General features: G+C 40.0%; 2 protein-coding genes across 38 annotated transcripts in view; one reads left to right on the top strand and one right to left on the bottom strand.

Annotated features, from left to right (window-relative positions):
• The window catches only part of MYO9A (myosin IXA), a 290,205-nt gene extending 288,150 nt beyond the window's left edge, over positions 1-2,055 (bottom strand). For 15 of the 36 annotated variants that reach the window (XR_011527256.1, XR_011527254.1, XM_070576134.1 and 12 more), the window contains exon 1: positions 1,527-2,049. The gene's annotated coding sequence lies outside the window, so the exon portion shown is untranslated. Of the gene's footprint in view, positions 1-1,526 lie in introns of all 36 variants that reach the window. The other 21 variants (XM_070576181.1, XM_070576257.1, XM_070576282.1 and 18 more) reach the window with 5 other exon arrangements.
• On the top strand, positions 781-23,052 carry SENP8 (SUMO peptidase family member, NEDD8 specific). 2 transcript variants are annotated; one of them, XM_008527044.2, is made up of 2 exons: positions 781-916; positions 21,302-23,052. In XM_008527044.2, the coding sequence occupies exon 2, from the start codon at positions 21,338-21,340 to the stop codon at positions 21,974-21,976; it is 639 nt and encodes a 212-aa protein (XP_008525266.2). In that variant the 5' UTR covers positions 781-916; positions 21,302-21,337; the 3' UTR covers positions 21,977-23,052. The 2 variants fall into 2 exon arrangements, with proteins under 2 accessions (XP_008525266.2, XP_008525264.2); XM_008527042.2 differs by lacking the exon at positions 781-916 and adding an exon at positions 2,153-2,288.
• Positions 23,053-23,251: the final 199 nt, after the last annotated feature.

The raw sequence follows: 23,251 nt of genomic DNA, 5'->3' as shown, positions 1-23,251 counted from the left end.
AAATGGATGGTTGGAGGTAAGAGAGGGAAGAGAAATTTTTTACTGCATACTCTTTTGAACCTTTTGACTTTTATACTATGTTCAGTTATTACCTATCCTTACGATTTTCTCCCTCCTCAGTTCCACACACACAAAATAAAAATTTTAAAAGTACTGACTACAAAAATCTCTCTATACTTCATCCCTGTACCAACGTTAAAATTATGCACTGATCATTTGGGGTAACATTACATTACCTTCTTGACAGCTCAGGAGTTCAACTTCAACAAACAACATTTTATTCAATATTTTACTACTGCTGGGAAGGCTGTTGATAACGTCAGTGAACACTGCATGATAATCGTACTTGCTCCTTGGAAAAGCAACACAGCAGCACCAGGGAGTAAAAACTTAAGTTTAACTGATATTAAAATTTTCAGGGATTAAGTAAAGCTACAAATCCTACTTTTCCAGGAAATTCAAAACCAGCAAACCAAAAAAAAGTCCCCTGGTATCCTTCAAAAACTGCAAAAGATCTGCAAAAATCTACAAGAAAGTGAGGCAAATGATACTACACGGACACAGTTATATCCATTAGTGTAATGTGATTTAATCCTTATAGAGGTCCCTAAAATGTCATATCTGGACTACCTCACACGTTCTGCAGAAGAGACAAGATGAGAAGCTGGCTGCGTGACCTTATAAGAGCGCACCCATCCCCTGCCCTGGGCTTCACACTCCTCCCTCTCCCTCTCTTTAGCCACCAGAGTAAACCCTGCAAACATAGGTGTCACTTGGTCCGCTTAAGCCCCACTGGGAGGAATACTAGGCTGAGCAAACATGCCTTCAGGATTTCACAGCAAAGCCCTTCAACCAAAAAAAGGATCAAGACCTTTCTTTGAAAGAAAGAAAGATAAGGACTGCCTGAGGAGAGAAGGTCTGTGGGAGAGGCTACAGCAGGGGTGGGGGAGAGGCCGCGGTCTGCTGGCGTCTAGAGCGGCTGACACCAGATCTACCGGGAGGTTAGAGCATCACGACACAGACTCTGAAAGCCGAGTTGGGTCGGGGAAGAGCTCGTCGGCTGTGTGCGGAGCGAGCTGGGAGAGGGGTTCCGCTGGGGAGAGGGGTGGGCAGCGACAGACAGGCCTGGGAGCTGGGGGTCGCAGTGGGTTAGGGGGCGGCCGTGACTGGGAACTGTGATCCGGTCAGCTCATAGAAGGATGTAAGGGAGCCCGGAGGCTCCACTAAATACGAGTGCTAAGAGAGTCCGAGGGGTGCTCTAACCGGGTGTGCTCGGGGTGGGGGCCCGGGAGAGAACCGCCGGGGAGGCTGGAGGGCCGGAATGGTGCCGGCCAATGGAAGATACGATGGGTGGGGTCTCCTGGAGCCCCCGGGCAGCGATCGGGTGTCTGGGAGGCTCCGGGGCCGACCCGCGCGGGGCGTCTCCGTTGGGGCTGGGCGGGGTGGCCCCGCCAGAGCCAAAGAGCGAGACTGAGACGTGGGCCGGGCCGGCGGCAGGGCCGCTGGGCGGCTTGGGCGGGTCTTACCTCGGGCTTCGCCGCGGTGGCAGCCCCCTCCTCTTCGGCGGAAGCCGCCTCAGCCTCGGCCCCAGGGTCAGACCGGAGGAGACAGCAGAGGCGGAGGCCCCCAAGAGTCGGACGGTTCCGGGAGGGTGGGCCCAGCCGCCTCAGGGTCCGGGCGAGCGGCCGCCGTGCATCCCCCGCCCTGTCAGAGAGACTCCGCCCGGCCTGGGCAGACACATCGCCCGCCGCACCCCGCCCAGAGAGCACGCGTTGGACCGCCGCCTCAACCGCTGTCGCCGCCTCTGCCGGTGCCGCGGTGCCTCCTCCGTCGCCTCTCACGGTCCTGGTTGGACTCTCAGAAGCCAACGCCAACCGCCGCCGCGTCCCTAGTCCGCTTCGGCCCGCGCGCCCCCGACCCCGCGCATGCGACCCCGCCCCGCGCGACTCCTCGGCTGCAGGCGAGCAGGCGCGCGCGCACTTAACTCCCACGCCCCCTACCGCCCGCCGGAGCTGACCCGCCCAGCCCCGCCCCGCCCCCGCACGTGACGCCGCCAGCGAGTACAGTTTGCGCTTGCGCGGGCACGCCTCATCGCGTCCGCCTCAGGCGGCCCCGCCCAAACTTTTCTTCCTCACCTTACGGCAGAACGCTGCTTAGATTTTCCCTCTAGGAGAGAGGAGTGTCGCAAGGTTGGGGTAGAAAAACTCTGAGTTTGCGACAGTAGGTCTCGCTTTCCGGCCAACACTGAGGTTCCTGAATGCTGGTTGGGGTGGTGAGGCCCGAGGCAGGTAAGAAGCCGCCTGCCCACTTCGGTTTGTCGGTCAGTGTGTCCCAGCCGGAGACTGCTTTGCTGCGCACGCAGACCTAGTGTATCCGTGCCCCATCCCCAATTTTGGCGCAGGGTTCTCAGCGCCGCCCCTCTTCGCCCCCGCCCCTTTCCACGCACACGCCCCCTCCCCCCGCATTTCCCCGCCCTCCTTTTTCTAGTCGTCCTTTCCATTCATTCCTCAGACTTCTCTGAGTCGTTTCCGTGCTTTAGACTCCGTAAAGTCAGAAGCGAATGAAATAGTCTTCAGCTTTCTGAAGTGCTGTGTTTTGTGGAAGACAATGAGAGAATCTGCGGTGGTAGTATAGTAAAATCATAATAGGAAAAAAAGCACATGATACTCTCTGAGCATAGAAGAGGGGCCCCTGATTGTGTAGAAGGACACGAGGAAACCCCCTCCAAGGTGACCTATGGGTCACTCTTAACTATGTTAAAAGACATGAACGGTAGCTGGTCAAAGAAGTACGTGGTGAGATAGAAGCAAAAAGAATAACGGGTACAAAAGCATCTGACAGTATTGGCTGGAAACGTAAAAAGTTAGAGGAATAGAATATAGCTGATGGAAACCTTACTTGTGTAGGTTACCCTTTAAAGAAGCATCGCTGTAAAGGCTGAGAGCGATGAGGGGTGAGTATGTGGGCCGCAAGAGTGTTTTCTTTAAAGATGGCAGACTCAGGCATAAAAGTGTACCATGGAAGCGAGAAGTGGACAATTCATGGGTGAGGGTGGCTGATTTATGGGATCAGGAGCACTAGAGGAATTCAACCTTGTATGCACATTACATTAGAATCATCTGGGAATCTTTTTTAAAAAGTAAAAATCAATGCTGTTGCTCTACCCGAGACCAATTAAACAAACTCTGGCATCAATATTTTTTTAAAGTTCCTGAGGTGGCTCTAATGCTGAGGGTTGAGAACCACTGAACTAGAGAAAAAGAAAGGATGAAAAGTAGAGAAAGGCAGGAAGTTGATGGGCTCTGTAACGTTAAGATGGGAGTCATTGATGAGAGAGCTGGGGATAGAATGAGAAGCTTGAACAGGGTGATGAAAGTTTTGAATAACTGCTCTGGGAAGTGGGAGAAAGAGTCCTGCCTTTCCCTTCAGCACGTTCCATCCCTCAGTCTTAATCAGGCCTGTCTTGGTTACAGCTGTCTTTCCTCTCCTTTTCCCTTCCATCCAGGATTTGTCAGCTGGGGATCCAAATTTAGAGCTCAAGTGCATCCTCATTTCTATCCCCAAAAAAATCAGAGCTAAGCCAATTTATGGGATTCAAAGGCTAACATCACTCCCCTAGAAATTACTACACACAGTGCCTTGCCAATTTAGAATCTGTCTTCTATTATTTATTTCATTAGTCATTTAAATTAGAAATGATATATAAAGATATTTAAGATACAACTCTATTAGGGCCTCATAGTATTAGGGAAAACAAACTTTTTGGGGGGGGGGAACATTAGCCCTGAGCTAATATCTGCTGCCAATCCTCTTCTTTTTTTTTTGCTGAGGAAGATTGGCTCTGAGCTAACATCCGTGCCCATCTTCCTCTACTTTATATGTGGGACGCCTGCCACACCACGCCTTGCTAAGCGGTAACCCGAGATCCAAACAGATGACCCAAGATCAACAGGCAAACCCCCAGCCACTGAAGTGGAGCGTGCAAACTTAACTGCTGCGTCACCGGGCTGGCCCCAGGGAAAACAAACCTTTAAAAGAGGAATTCACTTGGCAAGCAGAGGTCTTTATAAAGCAAAGCCCAAGCCACTGCATGGTTACTGTCTGTTAACTAGGGTTAATCCAAAAACCTGTCTATCTGCCTCCAGATAAGAGACTTACTGTTGTCTGCTGTGACTGGAGTTTAATATGGAGAATAGAGGTGGGGCAGAGATAAAGATGATAAAATGGGTGTGAACAAATTATGAGGAGTCTTGAATTCCATGCCAAAGCATTTAGATTATACAGTAGTAAGCAATTAATAGGTATAAATAACAAAGGTAAAAATAAAATAACTTGTTTACACCATGAATCTCTGTCAGCCTGGCCTGTGGACCCTATCTCAGAATGAGGTTTTTAAATGTATAAAATAAAATACATAGAAACATAAGTGAAATCAATTTTATTGAAAGTTTTAAAAATACTAAAACAAGTGTGTGGTGTAGTTATATATGTGCTTCTTTATGCATTAAATAACATCTGGCAGCAGGTCTAATTATGTAATTTCAAAATAATGAGTATAAATTATATTTTGAGATACTTGTAACTACTTTAATGTGATGTGAAAATATCGTTTTTCTATTGATGACAAAGACATAGGGACTGCTAATACTACTGTGGATTATTGCCTACACTTACTGAAGAAAATACTAAATTTTAGCTAGAGATTATTGAAAATAAAGATGCAATTTTTTTCCCAATCCAAGTTCCTGGAACTCTTAAATTCTGGCCACATCCTGGCCCATGGATCCTAGATTTATAAAAATCTCACTGTAGGGCCAGCCCAGTGGCACAGCAGTTAAGTTCGCACGTCCCACTTCTCAGTGGCCTGGGGTTCGCCCGTTCGGATCCCAGGTGCAGACATGGCACCACTTAGCAAAAGCCATGCTGTGGCAGGCGTCCCACATATAAAGTAGAGGAAGATGGGCATGGATGTTGGCTCAGGGCCAGTCTTCCTCAGCAAAAAGAGGAGGATTGGCAGTAGTTAGTTCAGGGCTAATCTTCCTCAAAAAAACCTCACTGTAATGGTTTTAAGCAAGAGCATAACAGATCACATTTGCTAGAGCAGTGTTTGCTTCCCAGCCTCTTTGCTGGAGTAGGACTGGGGCACTGGCTGTTTTATTCTGCTCCTCCTATACCTTGGGGGCAGCAACCAGTACTAATCCAGTGTTGCCTAACAGTTTGGGCCTGCAGGAGGACTGAGCTTGTGGCTGTGTATGTAGGAGCAGTACTAGGAAATAAGTTGGGAAAGATAGGTTGGGGCTATTTTTTGTGGAAATCATTGAATGCCAGGCTGTAATTTGTACTTAATTTGGTAGACAGTGGAGAGATGTTAAAATATTTGGAGTAGAATAATACAATTAGAGTTCTGTTTGAAAAATTAATCTAGCAGTAATGTGTAGTAAGAGAGGATAGGAACAAAGAGACTAGACCAATAAAGAATTAAATGAATTTTTTTAACTAAATTTTATCATAAAGTGATCTCTCAAGAATCCGCTAAGATACTTTATTTCCCCGGTGTAACTGACCAATCTAAAGAAACATAGATTGGAATAAATTACATACCTTTCAAGAAGGATGTGCACACTAGTGTGGAGGTCAGTTAGCATTTTACATAGTCAAGAGGCTAGCCCATTCTTTTGTGTTATAAATAATAATATTAATACTTCTGATAAACAATGGCTTTACCACATAGACAGGTTCCCAGAAGTTGCTAAGGCCTTCGTTGGTTAAATTTCTTCTACACCTGTAAATCCTACATTTCTAACTTTTTAAGGTCAAAACTCCTCTCTCTTTGCCAATCCCTTAAACCTCTTGGATGAATAAAATGCGTTAGCAAACAAAAAGGAAGTCTTCAAGGCCCATCTCTTTGGAAACTGATCCATATCAGACTATCTAAAACTTACTGCCCAAATACCAGCTAGTCTCCAAATTGTGTGCTTTTCTAAACATATTGTTCAAAAAATTGTTTTGATGGTCCAAATATTAGTAATCAAAATGAGTAAATGTAAAGTTACTTAACTTTCTGAACCAGATTCTCTGAGAGACTACCTTCTTCAGCATGACTTACCTATATTGACTTTGTCCATCTAACTACTGGAGACCATTTGGGTAGTGATAAGGTTCAATACAGACTGAAAATCAAGTTTATGTAGAGTCTGAGATTTATCTATCTGTTCCCTTTTTGGAGGGAAGAGGGAACAGCTCTATCTTAAAGCAGAGACAATACTTGAAATTTATGAAGCTTTTTAAAAACTTTTATTACTTGGGGCTGGCCCCGTGGCCAAGTGGTTAAGTTTGCGCGCTCCGCTGCAGGCGGCCCAGTGTTTCATTGGTTCGAATCCTGGGCGCGGACATGGCACTGCTCGTCAGACCACGCTGAGGCAGCGTCCCACATACCACAACTAGAAGAACCCACAACGAGAAATATACAACTATGTACTGGGGGGCTTTGGGGAGAAAAAGGAAAAAATAAAATCTTAAAAAAAAAAAAAAAAAAAACTTTTATTACTTGTAGAAAATCTCTGAAAATTCCTTTCTCAGGCTTCTAATTAAATGGCTGTCCCTTCGCATATTCCTGTGTTATGGAAGCAGTATCAATCCTGATACTGAAAAAAATTGTCCTGATTACAGTTATTATTTTTGAGCATCTGTATTACAGGTTTAAAAACCTTAAGCCTGCCTTCCCTGGTAGCCAACGAATGAATAAATACTCTCTCAGAGCATTGTGACAAATTAAAGTCCTTCAAAACAATAGCTTGGGAACTTCTGGCCTTTGTTGGCTCTTAATTTTCTCACAGCAGCAACTTGGCACTTTACATTAAAATAAATAGTTGCTGGTAATGTTTAGCCCTACTTAGTAATATGTAATCTAATTCAAACTTGGTCAGATAGCCCACAAGTATTTGTGTTAATTAACATTTAAAGGCAAATGGCTAAGACAGAAAATTCTATATATCATTATGTCCTATCAGACTCTGTTTTCCTGTCAGCGTAGTACTGACAGAAGTTCATTATTTCATTCATTCATTGAATATTTATTGAACCCCTAGTATGTGCCAAGCACATTTTTGAAACCCGTTAATTGAGTTTCTAATAACAATTTACTTCTTAACTATCTATGAAAAAAATAACTTACCAGGCTTTGAAATATACAGAACAAACAAGATTAAAAGATGATGGCTTTTTCATACTCTTTCAAACACTCTCTTTGCACATAGCTACTATGTGCTGAACACAGTGATTATTTATGAAATCAAGCATATTATAACTTTAGTTTGAGCAAAGTTTATCAGCTAAATATATCAGCTATATACTAAACTAAAAGTCTGTCCACTCCTTTTATAAAATATTATCTTACTCAGACCTCTCATTAAATCTAATGGCCTCGGGGGCTGGCCCCATGGCCAAGTGGTTAAGTTTGCGCGCTCTGCTTCAGCGGCCCAGGGTTTCAGCTCTTCGGATCCTGGGCGCGGACATGGCACTGCTCATCAGGCCATACTGAGGCGGCATCCCACATGCCGCAACTAGAGGGACCCACAACTAAAATATATACAACTATGTACCAGGGGGTTTTGGGGAGAAAACGGAAAAATAAAATCTTAAATCTAATGGCCTCCCCACACACTATCTTTTCAACCCCAGTCGTTTTACATTTTGCAGTTGTGTAAAGTCATTTCTCAGAAAATTTTAAGCAAAACAAAGTTTAAGAAAAGGCTGGTGTTGGGACCAGCCAGGTGGCATAGTGGTTAAGTTCACGTGCTCCACTTCAGCAGCCGGTGGTTCGCTGGTTCGGATCCTGGGCATGGACCTACACACCAATCATCAAGTCATGCTGTGGCAGCATCCCACATAGAGGAACTAGTTGTAAGGAGTTACAACGAGGATATACAAGTATGTACTAGAGCTTTGGGGAGAAGAAAAAAATGAAGGTTGGCAACAGATGTTAGCTCGGGGCCAGTCTTCCTAATAAATAAATAAATAAGAAAAAGAAAAGGCTGGTGTTTACACCAAGTTTATAATAAGGAAAAATAATTGTAATACAATTATAGATGGAACCCTTGAGATAGAAATGGTTGACTGAGAATAAAATTATTTTCATTGTCAATGACACCTTAGCTGTTGACAGCCATGCCTAGTAACAGAGCAGTAAATGGAAAACCTTGGTGCTAGAAGGAATCATAAAAGGTCAACTAATTTATCTCTCTGGCCCAAGGCAGGACCAAATGAAATTTATGGCATTAGAGTTACCAGGCATCATCATCATACCGAGTGGTTTTTCTACTTTGAGAGCTGAATTCTTCTATTTGTAAAATATTGATGTTAGAGGAATATTATCCACATTTATAAATAAATTTATAAAATTGAGAAATCTTCCTGTGTTTATAACTTTTATGTTATTAGGAGTTTTTCAAAATATATTTCACTTCTGTATTTTGTTCAGGAAAAGCATTCATTTATTAAAACTTCTCCAGTTTGTCAACCACTGAAGATAACAGGAATGAGTGAAATCTAATCTCTGCCCTCAAGAAGGATATATAAATCTTGATAGTAATTTTTACATGCCACTTTGTACAAATCTCTGGATGGTTTAGGCTAGCATTAAAAGGAAACGTTTAATTAGGGGAAAATGAAACAAAAAAACGTAGCCTTGAACTTCCTTCCTGAAAATTTTTTGCTTATGCTGCCATGAAAAGCACATATGGTCTTGGATGTGATTCTTTTTGTGAAATTGCAAATGGAATCATCCATTAAAAGTTGAGCATAAACTAATTTTAGTAAACATCAGATTATTTTTAAATCTTTGTGTTTGAAGGTTTGTAGAAGAGAGATTAGACCTACACTGTCTTTTCCAGAGGACGGAAGTGAGACCAGTGAGTTGAAGAAACAGACATATTTTAGGTCATTGTAGGAGTGGGAAGTGGTACATCGTTTTTTTTCCCCTGAGTGGAAATAGCTAAATTTACTGGTTATGTGCTCATTATAAAAAGAAAAGGGAAGAAAATAAAGCAAACAGTATCAAAAAGTAGAAGGTAAAAAGTTAAAAAGTACTAATAATCCTTTTCTTAAAGAAAACTATATTAAAATTTTTGATGGCTATCATTCTTGATTATTTTTATGTGTTTTTCTGCTACAAATTTTTATATAACCTTTTCATAGCATATCATGAACATCTTTCTATGTCAATAAAGTCATATCTAAAACTTTATTTTTTTTTTAAGATTTTATTTTTTTTCCTTTTTCTCCCCAAAGCCCCCCAGTACATAGTTGTATATTCTTCATTGTGGGTCCTTCTAGTTGTGGCATGTGGGACGCTGCCTCAGCGTGGCCTGATGAGCAGTGCCATGTCCACGCCCAGGATTCGAACCAATGAAACACTGGGCCGCCTGCAGCGGAGCGCGCGAACTTAACCACTTGGCCACGGAGCCAGACCCTACAACTTTATTTTTTAATGGCTGAAAAATATTTCATTGTATGCAAACCCTGTTATTTAAATTTACCAGTCCTGTTTTGAACTTTCAGATTGTTTCCAATTTTTCTGTTATAAATATTGCTATAGTAAACATCCTTGTTAAATTTTTGCATACATCCTTAATGTTTCCCTTAGAATAAATTTCTGAAAGTGTAATAGCTACAAATAGACATTTCTTAAGAATTAAAATATAATGGCAAATTACCTTTCAAAAAGCTTGCGTTTGTTTACACTCCTGTCAGCAACGATAATGCCCGTTTTTCCATAGTCTCTCGGCAATGCTGGTTATTATCAGTTTTCCCCATGTTTGCTAATTTGATAGGTGAAAAATGAAATCTTGCTTTAACTTACATTTCTTTGATTACCAGTAAGGTGTTGAGTATCTTTTCATGTGTTTATTGGCCAGTCGTATAAGTGTATTAAGCTCTATTTTCTTCTAATATTTTTGTTTCACTTTTTAACATTTAAATTTTACTTCATCCAAAATATAATTTGATATACAGTAGGAGGTAGGGATCCAACTTCATTTTTTAATCAAATGATTAACGAGTTGTCCCAGTGCCATTTGTTAAATAACCCAGTGAGTATATCCCAAACGTCATTACACAGACAATAAGGAGTTAATAGATATTCTACAAAACCAACAAAACAAAACAAAAAATGCTTCATGGTCAAATGAGCTTGGGAAATATTCAGACCAAGAAAAGTTAAATTTCTTTATTGGGGAACAACTTCTAGCCTCTAATGTGCTTGTGGCATTATGAATCTTCAATCAGGAGTTTTAGGGTGCAGCATTTGCCTAACTTATTTAACCATATAATCTTAATTTTTTCTTTCCAGAAATACTTATGAAATCCTCTGCAATTGTGGTTTCCAAAATAGTAGCCGCTACCCACATGTGGTTATTTAAATTTGTTTAAATTATTTAAAATTAAATATTTAGTTCCTCAGTCACGTTAGCCACATTTCAGGTGCTCAATAGCCACATGTGGCCAGTGGCTACTGTATTGGACATTGCATATAAAAAATATTTCCATCACCACAGAAAGTCCTACTGGACAGCACTGCTATAGAACATAGTGTTCATTGAAAACATGGAGTAATTCATAATTTCTTCCATTAATTTGGAATGTTTTCATCATCATATTTAAAATTTCTAAAAATGCAAGCATTTGTTTTTGTGCTCTTCCATTGATTTATCTATTTCTGTTCCCGTACCACACAGGAGGTTGTGAGTCAAGCTCCTGCACCTTTTTCCCTGAGAGCAGAAGTGAAGAGTTCTTGCATGGAGTAGGAAGTTAGACTAGAAGGGATAAAGTCCTTACACTTATAAGACTCTGGAAATGTAAACATTTCTCTGCAGAACTTATATCATGTTGGGATCTATACTACATTATTCAGTCATTTATGCTACAATTATTTCTTGAGTATCTGCCTGACAAGGTCTGTTTTAGGTCCGGGGGCTATAATAAGTAAACAAGTTTAAGCAGACAACGTCCCTTGTTCTCTTACTCTCATGGAGCTTACAGTCTTGTTTTTTTGGGTGGGGGCGAGGGGGAATTAACCAAGAAACAAACAAACAAAAAAGGAAGACTGTCAGATAGCCATCAGTGCTATGCAATGAATTGAAATTAGAGTGATGAGAGTGATTGGTGGCCTCTTATTTTGGGTGGTCACAGGAGAGCTCTGTGAATAAGTGGTGTTTAAACTGAAATCTGCCCCACAGAAGGAGCCAACCACTAGAAGGTCCAGGCACAGCTAGTACATCAGCCCTCAGGAGGGAAAGAGCATGGCATGTCTGAGGAATAGAAAGAAGGTTGGTGTGGCTGGAACTTAGTGGGCAAGGGGGAGAGTAATAGGAGATGAGGTTGGAGAGGTAGCTGGGGCCATGTGATCATGCAGGGTTTTGTAAGCTAGGGTAGGGAGTTTGTATTTCTTTCTAAGTATGATAGTGTGTTCCTGGAGGGTTTTAGACAGGGGGCAGACATGACCTGACTTAAAATTTTAAACAATTACTCTGACAGCTATATGGAGAATTTACTGAAAGGGTAGATGATGACTTCTATCAGGAGACCAGTTAGGCTGGGTCAAGGTAAGAAATGATGATGGATTTGACTAAGGTGGTAGTAGTGGAGGTGGAAAGTATTGAACAGATTCAAAACATTTTGGCTGGAGAATCAACAAGACATTATCGATTGGATGTGAGATATGAAGAAAATAGAATACTCTAGGATGATGTCTGTGTTTCATTATACAGTACTGGATTCAATTTCTGGTCTAATTATTACAGGCAAAATTGGCACACAGAAAACACCAGTAAATATATTTTAACCAAATAAATAAACTTGCTTTAATAAATGTCTTGCTCTTATACAGATTTAAGCTACTAAAGCATAACTTGTGCTCATACCTTTGTTAATTATTAGGGAATCTGATTCCTAAGAATTAGGGGCTTATGTTACATGCACATCAACTATGAACAGTAATTAGACTGTTCCACCGAAGTGTCCAAACCAGCAGAGTAGAGTGAATGAAGCAGAGAAAATTGCCTGCCACAGGTGCAAAAGTTCTCTGGGGATCTCTTATTTTAAAAGTCCATGCTGATTTTGTATTTTATGATACAGTATGTCCATGTTTATGTTAATAATTAAGATATTTTAAGTTACTGAAATATTTTATTGAAATATTTTAAGATTAAATTGATTAGCTCTTTTCCCCCAAAGCTACTGAAGTTGAAGCTCTAGGAAGATGTGCTGTGATTAGCCTGTGTTTGATTTTTGATGTGTGTTTGATTGTTGATAACCTGCTGGCCGTAGCCATGTATCCAGGTAGAGAAGCACAGACCAGTTCTGAGAATTTGCAGTTTGATGCAATTTGAAACAAAAGCCAAGGGGAGTTAGGAGGGGAACTGCATTTAGAAACTACTAATTTATAATCTTCATTTAAAATTAGTAGGACAGGTGTACTTTGCACTTTTAATGTTTTTAAAAACATAACCAAATAAGGCTGTTCCTTTTTTTTTTTTTTAAGGAACACTGACTGAATAATTAGGGGAAAAATGAGTAAAGGTCACGATTCTGAGATAGTATATTTTCTCTTGGGCTTTACCGTAAAACAAGCTTATCTGGATCGCTACTTCATTTAACAGCCACAGGCATATTTTCCCAGAAGTTATGAGGATTGCTGCATACCTTTTGAAATGCTTGGTCATTAAGATCCTCATGTATATTTTTAATCTTATAAAATATTTGTTAATGCATCTATAAAGTAGACAATACTTATTTATATCCACTGTAATTAGTATTTTTAGGGATTTCCTCATCAAAAATCCAGATTGAAACAGCAGTAGCACCTCTAGTTAAAGGTTAATAATCTACCTGGAAACTGCCTTTAAGATAGTTTAATAAATAGCCCCAATGTTTTATTAGACCTTTAAAAGCTCTTAAAATTAATTCAACCTAGAAATTTACAATAGGTTACATAATTGTGGTCTAGAACAGGGATCAGCAGTTTTTCTCTAAGAGGCCAAATAGTAAATATTTTAGGCTTTGCAGGCTACTCAGCTCTTATAGCTCAAAAGCAGTCATAGGCAATATGTAAACAAATGAGCATGATTTTGTTCTAATAAAACTTTATTTACAAAAACAGGCAGTGGGCCAAATTTGGTCTGTGGGCTGTAGTTTATTGACGCTGGGACTAGAAAACTAGGATTTTTTTAGGATTTTTTAAATAGGATGACAAGTTTTTAAAGTTGGCAAAGGTGAAAGCTTAGACTTAGAATTATAGAATCCTAGAGCTAGAGGAGACTTTTGGAAATCATAGGATCACTTGCAAATGTCAAAAATACAGGTGCCCACATTTATATGGTGTCTGACAAATATTAATGTACAACTAAAATTTCATAATATTATAAACTATTTAGACCACAATAAAAAAATTTTTTTAATTATTTTAACTTAAAATCAAATGAATTATATTAAAAAACAAAGAGGTATAAACAAAACAAGTTTGGCAATATATTGATAATTGTTGAAGCCAGATGATGGATAATGGTGGTTTAGTATACTTTTCCTTCTACCTTTGTGTGTTTGAAATTGTTCATAATAAAAAACTAGGAAAAAAACAATAGCAAAAGAAAAGTACGGGTGCCCAGACCCTATTCCCTAGAGATAAATCCTGTATGCTCTTTAAAATCCCTATAGATGATTCTGATGTGCACCCCTGGCCAGAACCACTATTTATCTGATCCATAACTCAGTTTATAGATATGAAGCTGAGACCCAGAGGTTTAATGACTTCTCCAGAGTCAAACTGGTTAATTGTAGATCTGAACTGAATCCCAGGTCTTCTGACTCCCAGCCTAGTGTTTTTTCTACTGAACCAGCAGCTTCTTCCCTTACTTATATCAGCAGGTAAAGAATGGCTCCTTTTGGATTGTAAATTTTCCCGCAAGTTAGTTTTTACTGCTTTTTTTTATAACAGATATTCAAGTAGTATGCATTTTAAGGATTTTAAGACTAATATGAAAAAATAGTCTCTTCCTCTTGTTAAAATTAAACCTTTGTTTAGGAAGTGTTCTATACTGTGAGTTCAATATTAGCTTCATTTAGCTACAGAAGTTGGAAGATATAATAAACTAAACCCTGTAATTGCAGGGTTTGTGTATACTGACAACACGTTAACGTCTTTGCCTCACTCTAGGGTTGAGAGAACAATTTTCTCCGGGATTAGCATTCACTCTTCTTCTGCCAAAGGTAAAGCACAAAAGCACAGAGTCATGCCCTGGCTAGATCTATCCTTGATGACTTTGTGACTTTTTATAAAGAGACAAATGTTTTATTTTCAAGAAATCTTTAAGGTCCATTGTTCCCATCCCAAATATAGGGAACAGAGAAGGAAACTACCCTATTTTGAGAGGCTGCTGTATACCAGACAATGTGCTGAGTGTTTTCACTCATGTTTTTAATTTGTGTAACAACCCTGTGAAGCAGGTTTTATTGTTACCTCATTTTACAGATGAGGAAAACAAGGCCCGGAAAGAGGAGGAGTAACTTGCTCAGGGTCACGTAGATAACAAGTAGCAAAGTTAGAGCCTGGACCCAAAGCCACCTAGCCCCAAAACATAGAACTATAATATATTTGTAGGATTTTACAGATAGAACCATGAGGAGGTCATTGCCTCCCAGTTCACTGCCCAATATTTTTACCATCCACCAAAACCAAGTACATAGGTCTTAATTCTGAAGGAATTTAATACTAATCAACAGAGGAAAACAGACAAAACACAAAACCATGGGGCTGGCTCTGTGGCCGAGTGGTTAAGTTCACGCGCTCTGCTGCAGGCGGCCCGGTGTTTCATTGGTTTGAATCCTAGGCGCGGACATGGCACTGCTCGTCAAACCACGCTGAGGCAGCGTCCCACATGCCACAACTAGAAGAACCCACAACAAAGAATATATAACTATGTACCGGGGGGCTTTAGGGAGAAAAAGGAAAAAAATTAAATCTTTAAAAAAAAAAAACACAAAACCAAAGCAAATGAGGATGTTACAGACAATACAAAAATCCTAAGAAGACTTATTTCTCTAATCTGTATTTTCCAACTCCCTTTTTAAAATGTTTCATTCATCTGGCAAATATTCGTTGTACCTCAGATATGCCAAGCACAGGGCTCACTCGATAGCAAGGAAGTATCCCAGGATGGTGCTAGATGGCTCTTGGTTCTTTTGCGAGGTCCCTTTCATCTCCTTTTCCCCCACACACCCTTAATAGTGGGATCATCGCCCTCCTGGTCACACCAGCTAAAGCCCCTAGACCATTTCTTAATTCTTTCCTTTCTCATCCAACCTCCTCTGATCACTTACTGATTCTCTGTCTACACTATCTTTTCCTCCTTGCCTCTCCATTCCTACTACCATCTTCCCTGTTTTAGATCATGTCCTCCTACCTTTATTTTCAATAAAATCTAATCTCCACCTCAGTTTCTCTCCCTACCAATTAATCCTATATACTATGGCTGAATCATTAGTCTTCCTAAAGCTTGACATGGCCGTTAATGGCTCCTCGTTTCCTCATATAAATTCCAAACTCTTTCACTTGGAATTCAGTCTAACACCACTTAGCTTCTAATAATCTTCCTCTAACCCTCCCTACACTCCTACTGCCACTTCAATCCAGCCAGACTGGACCACACGCTTAAAGGTACTTTCCTTGCCCCTCTTCCTTCTTAATGCCCTTTTCCTTGCTTCCAACTTCACCTGCCTTTCAAGAGCCCACTTTTATGCCACTTTCTCCTTCAAGTCTTCCTGATCTGAGCTCTCCTTCCCTTTCACCCCCTTAGCCAGAAGTGATTATTCCCTCTTCTTAATTTCCATGCGTTTTATTTGTGCCTCATGGGTTTCTTCTCTCATTGAGTGTAAGCCACCTTATACATCTTTGTGTCTCCCACAACACCTAATATTAGATACTCAGTAGGTGTTTTTTGACTAAAAGAGGTATATGTATTCATTATGTATTCATTATAACATAATAGGCTTAAACTCAGTCAGGGTAGGAACTATGATTATTTCATTCCCATTCTGATTTTCCAGCCCCTAGCACATAGGAAACACTCAATAAACATTTGTTAAATGAAATACATTACAGTTATCAGTTACTGGGATGTAAATTTCCTAATGACATAATAGATACCTGGAAATGCCACTTTGTTATGTTTTTTAAAATCTTAGTTACCTATGTTTCTTCACTTTATATTGACAAACACCCTATGATAAAGGTCGTGTATTAATCTTCTCACTTTACAGAAGAGGAAACTGAGGCTTAAAAAAATTAAGTAATTTATTTATGATCACACAGCCATGAGTAACAGAACTGAGTCTAAAATTCAAGTCTTCAGATGTGAAGTTTAGAGTTCTTTTTCTTGGCCAAGGGTGTTTTGGCTAATATTAGTTTGATTCCATTTGCTTTAGAATTGTCGGGGTTAAACTATGGCAATCATGCTGTATGAAATAGAATTAAGTCCTTGATTACCCATTGTCTGTATGTTGGACATTTTCAAATTCAAACAGACAAAACACAAAAACTACTTTTTGAAGAAAATTTTGTCCCTGCCTGTGGACACTCCCTCCAAGGTGAGATGCCTGTCTCTTCAGGCATTCTTCTTCTTGTAGGCTCCTATCCCTGGTTGGGTTGGCTGATAAGATGTGGGTCTGATTTCAGCTGGCAGTGTAGAGAGCAGGTCTCCATGTCGTTGCCAGGCAGTACAGTCTGGCACTCACCACTACGTAGTGTTCACTGAAGGCATGGGGGAGAGATTCAGGGAGCCATGCTTGATGCATGTACAGTTATTCCCTTTTCATATTCGTATACTCTTAAATCAAGGCACATCAGCAGCAAGCTGAGCACCTAGTCTCCACAAAACTGCTTTTACTTGATCACTGTTTGCTCAATTGCCATCAGGATCATTAGAAGAAACAATCCTCTGAAACTGTTTCATCTATTGTAAGGATATTGTGGGACATTATTCATTATGATAGACCATGACTTCTATGAAAATTTCTTGAGAGAAAATGGTCTGACTTTAATACAAAGAATGCTTTTACCTTTCCTGAACAAATGCTTTGTTTTTACCTATGGACATTGTGAATATTTAACTTAATGCACTCTGGTTAGCTCCCAAAAAGCTTAGAGCCAAATTTGTGGCCCACCCATAACAAATGTGCTCTATGCCTCGTTGACTTTGTTCCTGGCTCCAGTTTATATCTCTGCTCAAGTTACTTTTTCTTAAGAAAATCTTAGTTCACGCCATCTTATTTTAGATAGATAATAGATAGACAGACAGACACTCACAAACAGCCTTATGTTGTTTCTGAAATAGTTCGTATTATGATACACTGCTCATAAAACCACCTTTGGTGCGTCTTAGCTACCTCATTTACTTAGCTTTTTTTCTTGAGGGGTATATTTATTTTTCTCTATAGGTTTTTGCAGGGTTTTGATTACATGAAAATGGTTGTGCCGCAAAATTTTATTTATTTATTATTGGAACATTGGTTTATAACATTATATAAATTTCGGGTGTACATCATTATATTTTGATTTCTGTGTAGATTACATCATGTTCACCACCCAAAGACTAATTACAATCCATCACCACACACGTGCCTAATCACCCCTTTCACCTTTCTCCCTCCCTCCTTCCCCTCTGGTAACCACCAATCCAATCTCTGTCTCTGTGTGTTTTGTTTGTTGTTGTTCTACTTATGAGTGAGATCATACGGTATTTGACTTTCTTGCTCTGACTTATTTCACTTAGCATAATACCCTTAAGGTCTATTCATGTTGTCATAAATGGCAAGCATTCATCCTTTTTATGGCTGAGTAGTATTCCATTGTGTATATATACCACATCTTCTTTATCCATTTGTCCCTTCATGGGCAGCTAGGTTGCTTCGAAGTCTTGGCTATTATGAATAATGCTGCAGTGAACATAGAGGTGCATCTGTCTTTACGCATTCATGTTTTCATATTCTTTGGATAAATACCCAGCAGTGGAATAGCTGGATCATACGGTAGTTCTATTCTTAATTTTTTGAGGAATCTCCATACTGTTTTCCATAGTGGCTGCACCAGTTTGCACTCCCACCAGCAATGTATGAGAGTTCCTTTTTCTACACATCCTCTCCAACACTTGTTTTTTTTTTGAGAAAGATTAGCCCTGAGCTAACATCTGCTGCCAATCCTCTTTTTGCTGAGGAAGACTGGCCCTGAGCTAACATCCATGCCCATCTTCCTCTACTTTGTATGTGGGATGCCTACCACAGCATGGCTTGCCAAGCAGTGCCATGTTCGCACCCAGGATCCAAACTAGCGAACCCTGGTCCACTAAAGCAGAAGATGCACACTTAACTGCTGCGCCACCGGGCGGCCCCTCGCCAACACTTGTTATTTCTTGTCTTGTTAATTATAGCCATACTGATGGGCATGAGTTGCTATCTCATTGTAGTTTTGATTTGCATTTCCCTAATAATTAGTGATGTTGAACATCTTTTCATGTGCCTCTTAGCCATCTGTATATCTTCTTTGGAGAAATGTCTGTTCAGATATTTTGGCCATTTTTTAATTGGGTTGTTAGTTTTTTTGTTGTTGAGTTGTGCAAGTTCTTTATTTATATTTTTTAGATATTAATTCTTTATCAGCTATATGGTTTGCAAATATCTTCTCCCAGTTGTTAGGTTGTCTTTTTGTTGTGTTGATTGTTTCCTTTACTGTGCAAAACCTTTTTAGTTTGATGTAGTCCCATTTGTTTATTTTTTCTGTTGTTTCCCTTGCCTGGTCAGACATCGTACTTGAAAATTTGCTGCTAAGACTGATATCAAGTGGGCCAGCCCCGTGGCCGAGTGGTTAAGTTCGCGCACTCCGCTGCAGGCGGCCCAGTGTTTCATTGGTTTAAATCCTGGGCGCGGACATGGCTCTGCTCATCAAGTCATGCTGAGGCAGCATCCCATGTGCCACAACTAGAAGGACCCACAACTAAGAATATACAACTATGTACCCGGGGGGCTTTGGGGAGAAAAAGGAAAAAAAAAAAAAAGACTGATATCAAGGAGTGTGTTGTGGGTCCAGCCCCGTGGCGAGTGGTTAAGTTTGCCCGCTCTGCTTTGGCAGCCCAGTGTTTCGCCAGTTCGGATCCTGGGCACCGACATGGCACCGCTCATCAAGCCATGCTGAGGCAGCATCCCACATGCCCCAACTAGAAGCACCCACATCTAAAAATACGCAACTATGTACCAGGGGACTTTGGGGAGAAAAAGAAAAAAAAAAAACTTTAAAAAAAAAAAAGGATGATTTAAAAAAAAGCGTATTGTCTTTCTTCTAGAAGTTTCTTGGTTTCAGATCTTACATTCAAGTCTTTAATCCATTTTGAGTTAATTTTTCTGTGTGGTATAAAATGATGGTCTACTTTGACTCTTTTGCATGTGGCTGTCCGGTTTTCCCAGCACCATTCATTGGAGAAACTTTCCTTTCTCCATTGTATGTTCTTGGCTCCCTGTCGAAAATTAGCTGTCCATAGGTGTGTGAGTTTATGTCTGGGCTCTCGATTCTGTTCCACTGATCTGTGTGTCTGTTTTTTTGTCTGTACCATGCTGGGTCTTTTTGTTTGTTTGTTTGTTTTTAGTAGCATAACCAAGTGGTAACATAACTGGTGTAATGGTCAGAATTGATTAAATTGATGTCATAATTCTAGTCCAGTGTTGTTATTTCTTATAATATGCTTTGCTTTGTACTCTCAGTCTGCATGTGATAGTTGATTGCTTTGTGATTTTTAAAAATAGTGTTATGCTGACCAATCAGTGAATAGCAGTGAACTCAGTCTGTTAGGTTCAAATATTGTTTTACCACCATTACCAGAGTTTTTGTCTTTGTTAGCACCTTCCCTCAGGTGATCATGAGCATATTCATCTTATCATACCACTTGTCTTGTTCCTACTGTTAGTGAGTCCTGCTTTTGTTTGGACAAAATATGAATGGATATTTGTTTCCAAACCTCATTTGCTTTGATTGGTTTGGAGCTCTATCTAGATTGTCTGATCATCTTACTAATATCATCCAATAATAACATAAATATTATTTGTACAACAGCTTATACTCTTTTAATACCTCCGAGTAAATTTATTTGACCTTTTCCACAATACTCTTAGACATGTAAAGCAGATATATGCCCTTTTTACAGATGACAAAAACAAGGACAAGATCATTTAAATGACTTGCTCAAGGTGATACCAGCAAATCGGTGGTAGAACTAGGGCTCGACCAAGGTCTTGATTCCTGTGCCCACTACCTTTCAATGCCAAAAGAATTTCTAACTTACATTATGAACAAAGTCTTTATCTTACCCCTTGAGGTTAAAGATGGGAAATGGGCAAGACATATTATATCACTCATGCTCTTAGCTAGGCAGAATCAGGAATGAATTACTCTCATGATTTTCTGTTCTTGAAATTATAGTTACTTTTAACTACAGCTCTAATCACTGTCACTTTCCATTATGGAATGAAGAAGCAATATTTTATCTTATCTCTTGAAAATTAATGTTGAAATGGAAACTATTTCCCTTGGTAATTAGTAACATTTTTCTGTAGACTTTTTGAAAATTTATCTTTAATATAAAAATAATTTGCCATTGGGGTCCAGCCCTGTGGCCTAATGGTTAAGTTAGGTGTGCACCACTTCCTGCAGCCCAGGTTCAGTTCCTGGGCACAGACCTACACCACTCATCGGCAGCCATGCTGTGGTGGTGACCCACACACAAAATAGAAGAACATTAGCACAGATGTTAGCTCAGGGTAAATATTCCTCAAGCAAAAAGAGGAAGATTGGCAACAGATGTTAGCTCAGGGAAAATCTTCCTCAGCAAAAGAAATGATAATAATAATAAATTTGCCATTGTTATCATGCATATTCATTAAAGAGCCAAATATATGGTTAATGCTATATAGTTTGGTGAAACATTAGTTATAATTTTAACCAGTCTCTGCATTTAAAGAGGAAATTAAAAATCCATGGTTACTGTTTTAGCATGGAAAATTTCCAAAGTTTTCATTCTAACGAATTATTAACATAAAGAACATAAGCTAGAGTTTCTTGAATGTTTACTTTTAGCCAGGCATCGTTGTTCTTTATAATAGTATTTAACTTCACAAAAACTTGTAAGAGTAGCTACTATTTATGATCCCTGTTTTACAGCCAAGTATTGTATTCAACAGTAAATATTGTCTTCTGCCTCTCCTTCAGCTTCTGGAATTTCTGAGCAGCCCTGGTCAGTACAAGATGGACCCTGTAGTCTTGAGTTACATGGACAGTCTACTGCGGCAATCAGATGTCTCACTATTGGATCCTCCAAGCTGGCTAAATGACCATATTATTGGGTTTGCCTTTGAGTACTTTGCCAACAGTCAGTTTCATGACTGCTCTGAGTACGTCTGCTTCGTCAGCCCCGAAGTCACCCAGTTCATCAAGTGCACTAGCAACCCAACAGAGATCGCCATGTTCCTTGAACCCCTGGATCTCCCCCACAAGAGAGTTGTATTTTTAGCCATCAATGATAATTCCAACCAGGCAGCTGGGGGAAGCCATTGGAGTTTGTTGGTTTATCTCCAAGAGAAAAAAACCTTTTTTCATTATGATTCCCATAGCAGAAGCAACTCAGTCCATGCAAAGCAGGTAGCAGAGAAACTGGAGGCTTTCATAGGCAGAAAAGGAGACAAACTGGCCTTTGTGGAAGAGAAAGCCCCTGCTCAACAAAACAGCTATGACTGTGGGATGTACGTGATTTGTAACACTGAGGCCTTGTGTCAGAACTTCTTTAGGCAACAGCCAGAATCACTATTACAGCTGCTCACTCCTACGTACATCACAAAGAAGAGGGGAGAATGGAAAGATCTCATTGCCAGACTTGCTAAAAATTAGCTGTTGAAGTGTATTTTGTGACTTTTGAAGCCTCCTCTCTCTGCCCATCCCCATTTATTGGATGGCTGCAATCTCAGTGCCTGAGGGAAGATGCCTGGTAGAGGGAAGCTTAGGATTTTTACTTTCTCTTGAAAGAATGTCATCCTCTGCATTATCCTAATGAAAGTTTCACTTTAACCCTAGCTTGAGAGCAATATGTTCTGTGAAAATGTCTTGAAGTTATGCACCAAAACCTTAAGACCAAGCGATTTTAAGATTTATTAATTCCCTTTTGGTATCCCTTATCCATATTGGCTTATTCCCAAGGAAAGGCAGTAATCTGTAAAATAAATTAAGAATATGTGAAATCTAGAGGAATGCAAGAAGAAAACTATTGAAGAACCAAAAACTTATTGCACAGCCTACATATTTAAAGAGATCAACTGGCTAGAAGCAGATCAAGACCTAACCTAATTCAAGATTAAATGCTATGAAAATCATTTACTCAGTTCTGTGATCTCTCTTCCATTCACCATGCAAAGTCTTTTCTGCCTGTCTGCGTAACTTTTGCAAATATTTGATAGGGGTGATGTTATCCCATCTTCCTCCATCTGATTCTTGAATGCTTTAAGTAAGGGGGAACTTTAAGTAATTTCATTAAAATAAATGGCTATTGTAGCCCTCTTAGTTTGCTCAGTGAATGGGGTCAACTTGCTACTCTGGATTGATAACAGCTTTCCGTCACCATGTCTATTAGCCATGGCACACTCCTTCCTTATGTCCAAATTTCTCTGGTTTTAAAACTCATGGCTGATAACTTTCCAAGGTTACCTGTTATTTCAGGTAAATATTTCTGCTTTCTGACAGTCAGTTTTTCCTCTCCTCTCTATCCTTAATCTGGCAGAATTGTTTTCAGTTATGTCATGGTGATTTCAGAATGATTATTCTATCTGAAACTCACAGGGTAAAAGTTGGTTTGTTTTTGAGATATAAATGAGAAAAAGTGGCCTTTGTCAACCCTTTTGCTTAATTCAAAATGCAGACTATGTAACTTTTTAAATGTGGAACCAAGAGTAAAAAAATGTAACCCTCCTAAATCATTGATGTCTTTTTTCAGAGTTGCTTCAAATAATTAACAATCAGATGACATGTTGGGTACACACATTAATTCCATTCCTAATGAGAATTAGATTGCAATGCTTATGAGATTTGAAAACCAAAGATTACCTTCAGCCATGAAACTTACTTCAACTACCTCCCCAGCCTAATCCTGCCCCCAGCATTCATAGCCCAGAA

Source organism: Equus przewalskii, chromosome 1, assembly GCF_037783145.1.
Source record: "Equus przewalskii isolate Varuska chromosome 1, EquPr2, whole genome shotgun sequence".
NCBI lineage: Eukaryota > Metazoa > Chordata > Mammalia > Perissodactyla > Equidae > Equus > Equus przewalskii.
This window is presented reverse-complemented; position numbering and strand designations above follow the sequence as displayed.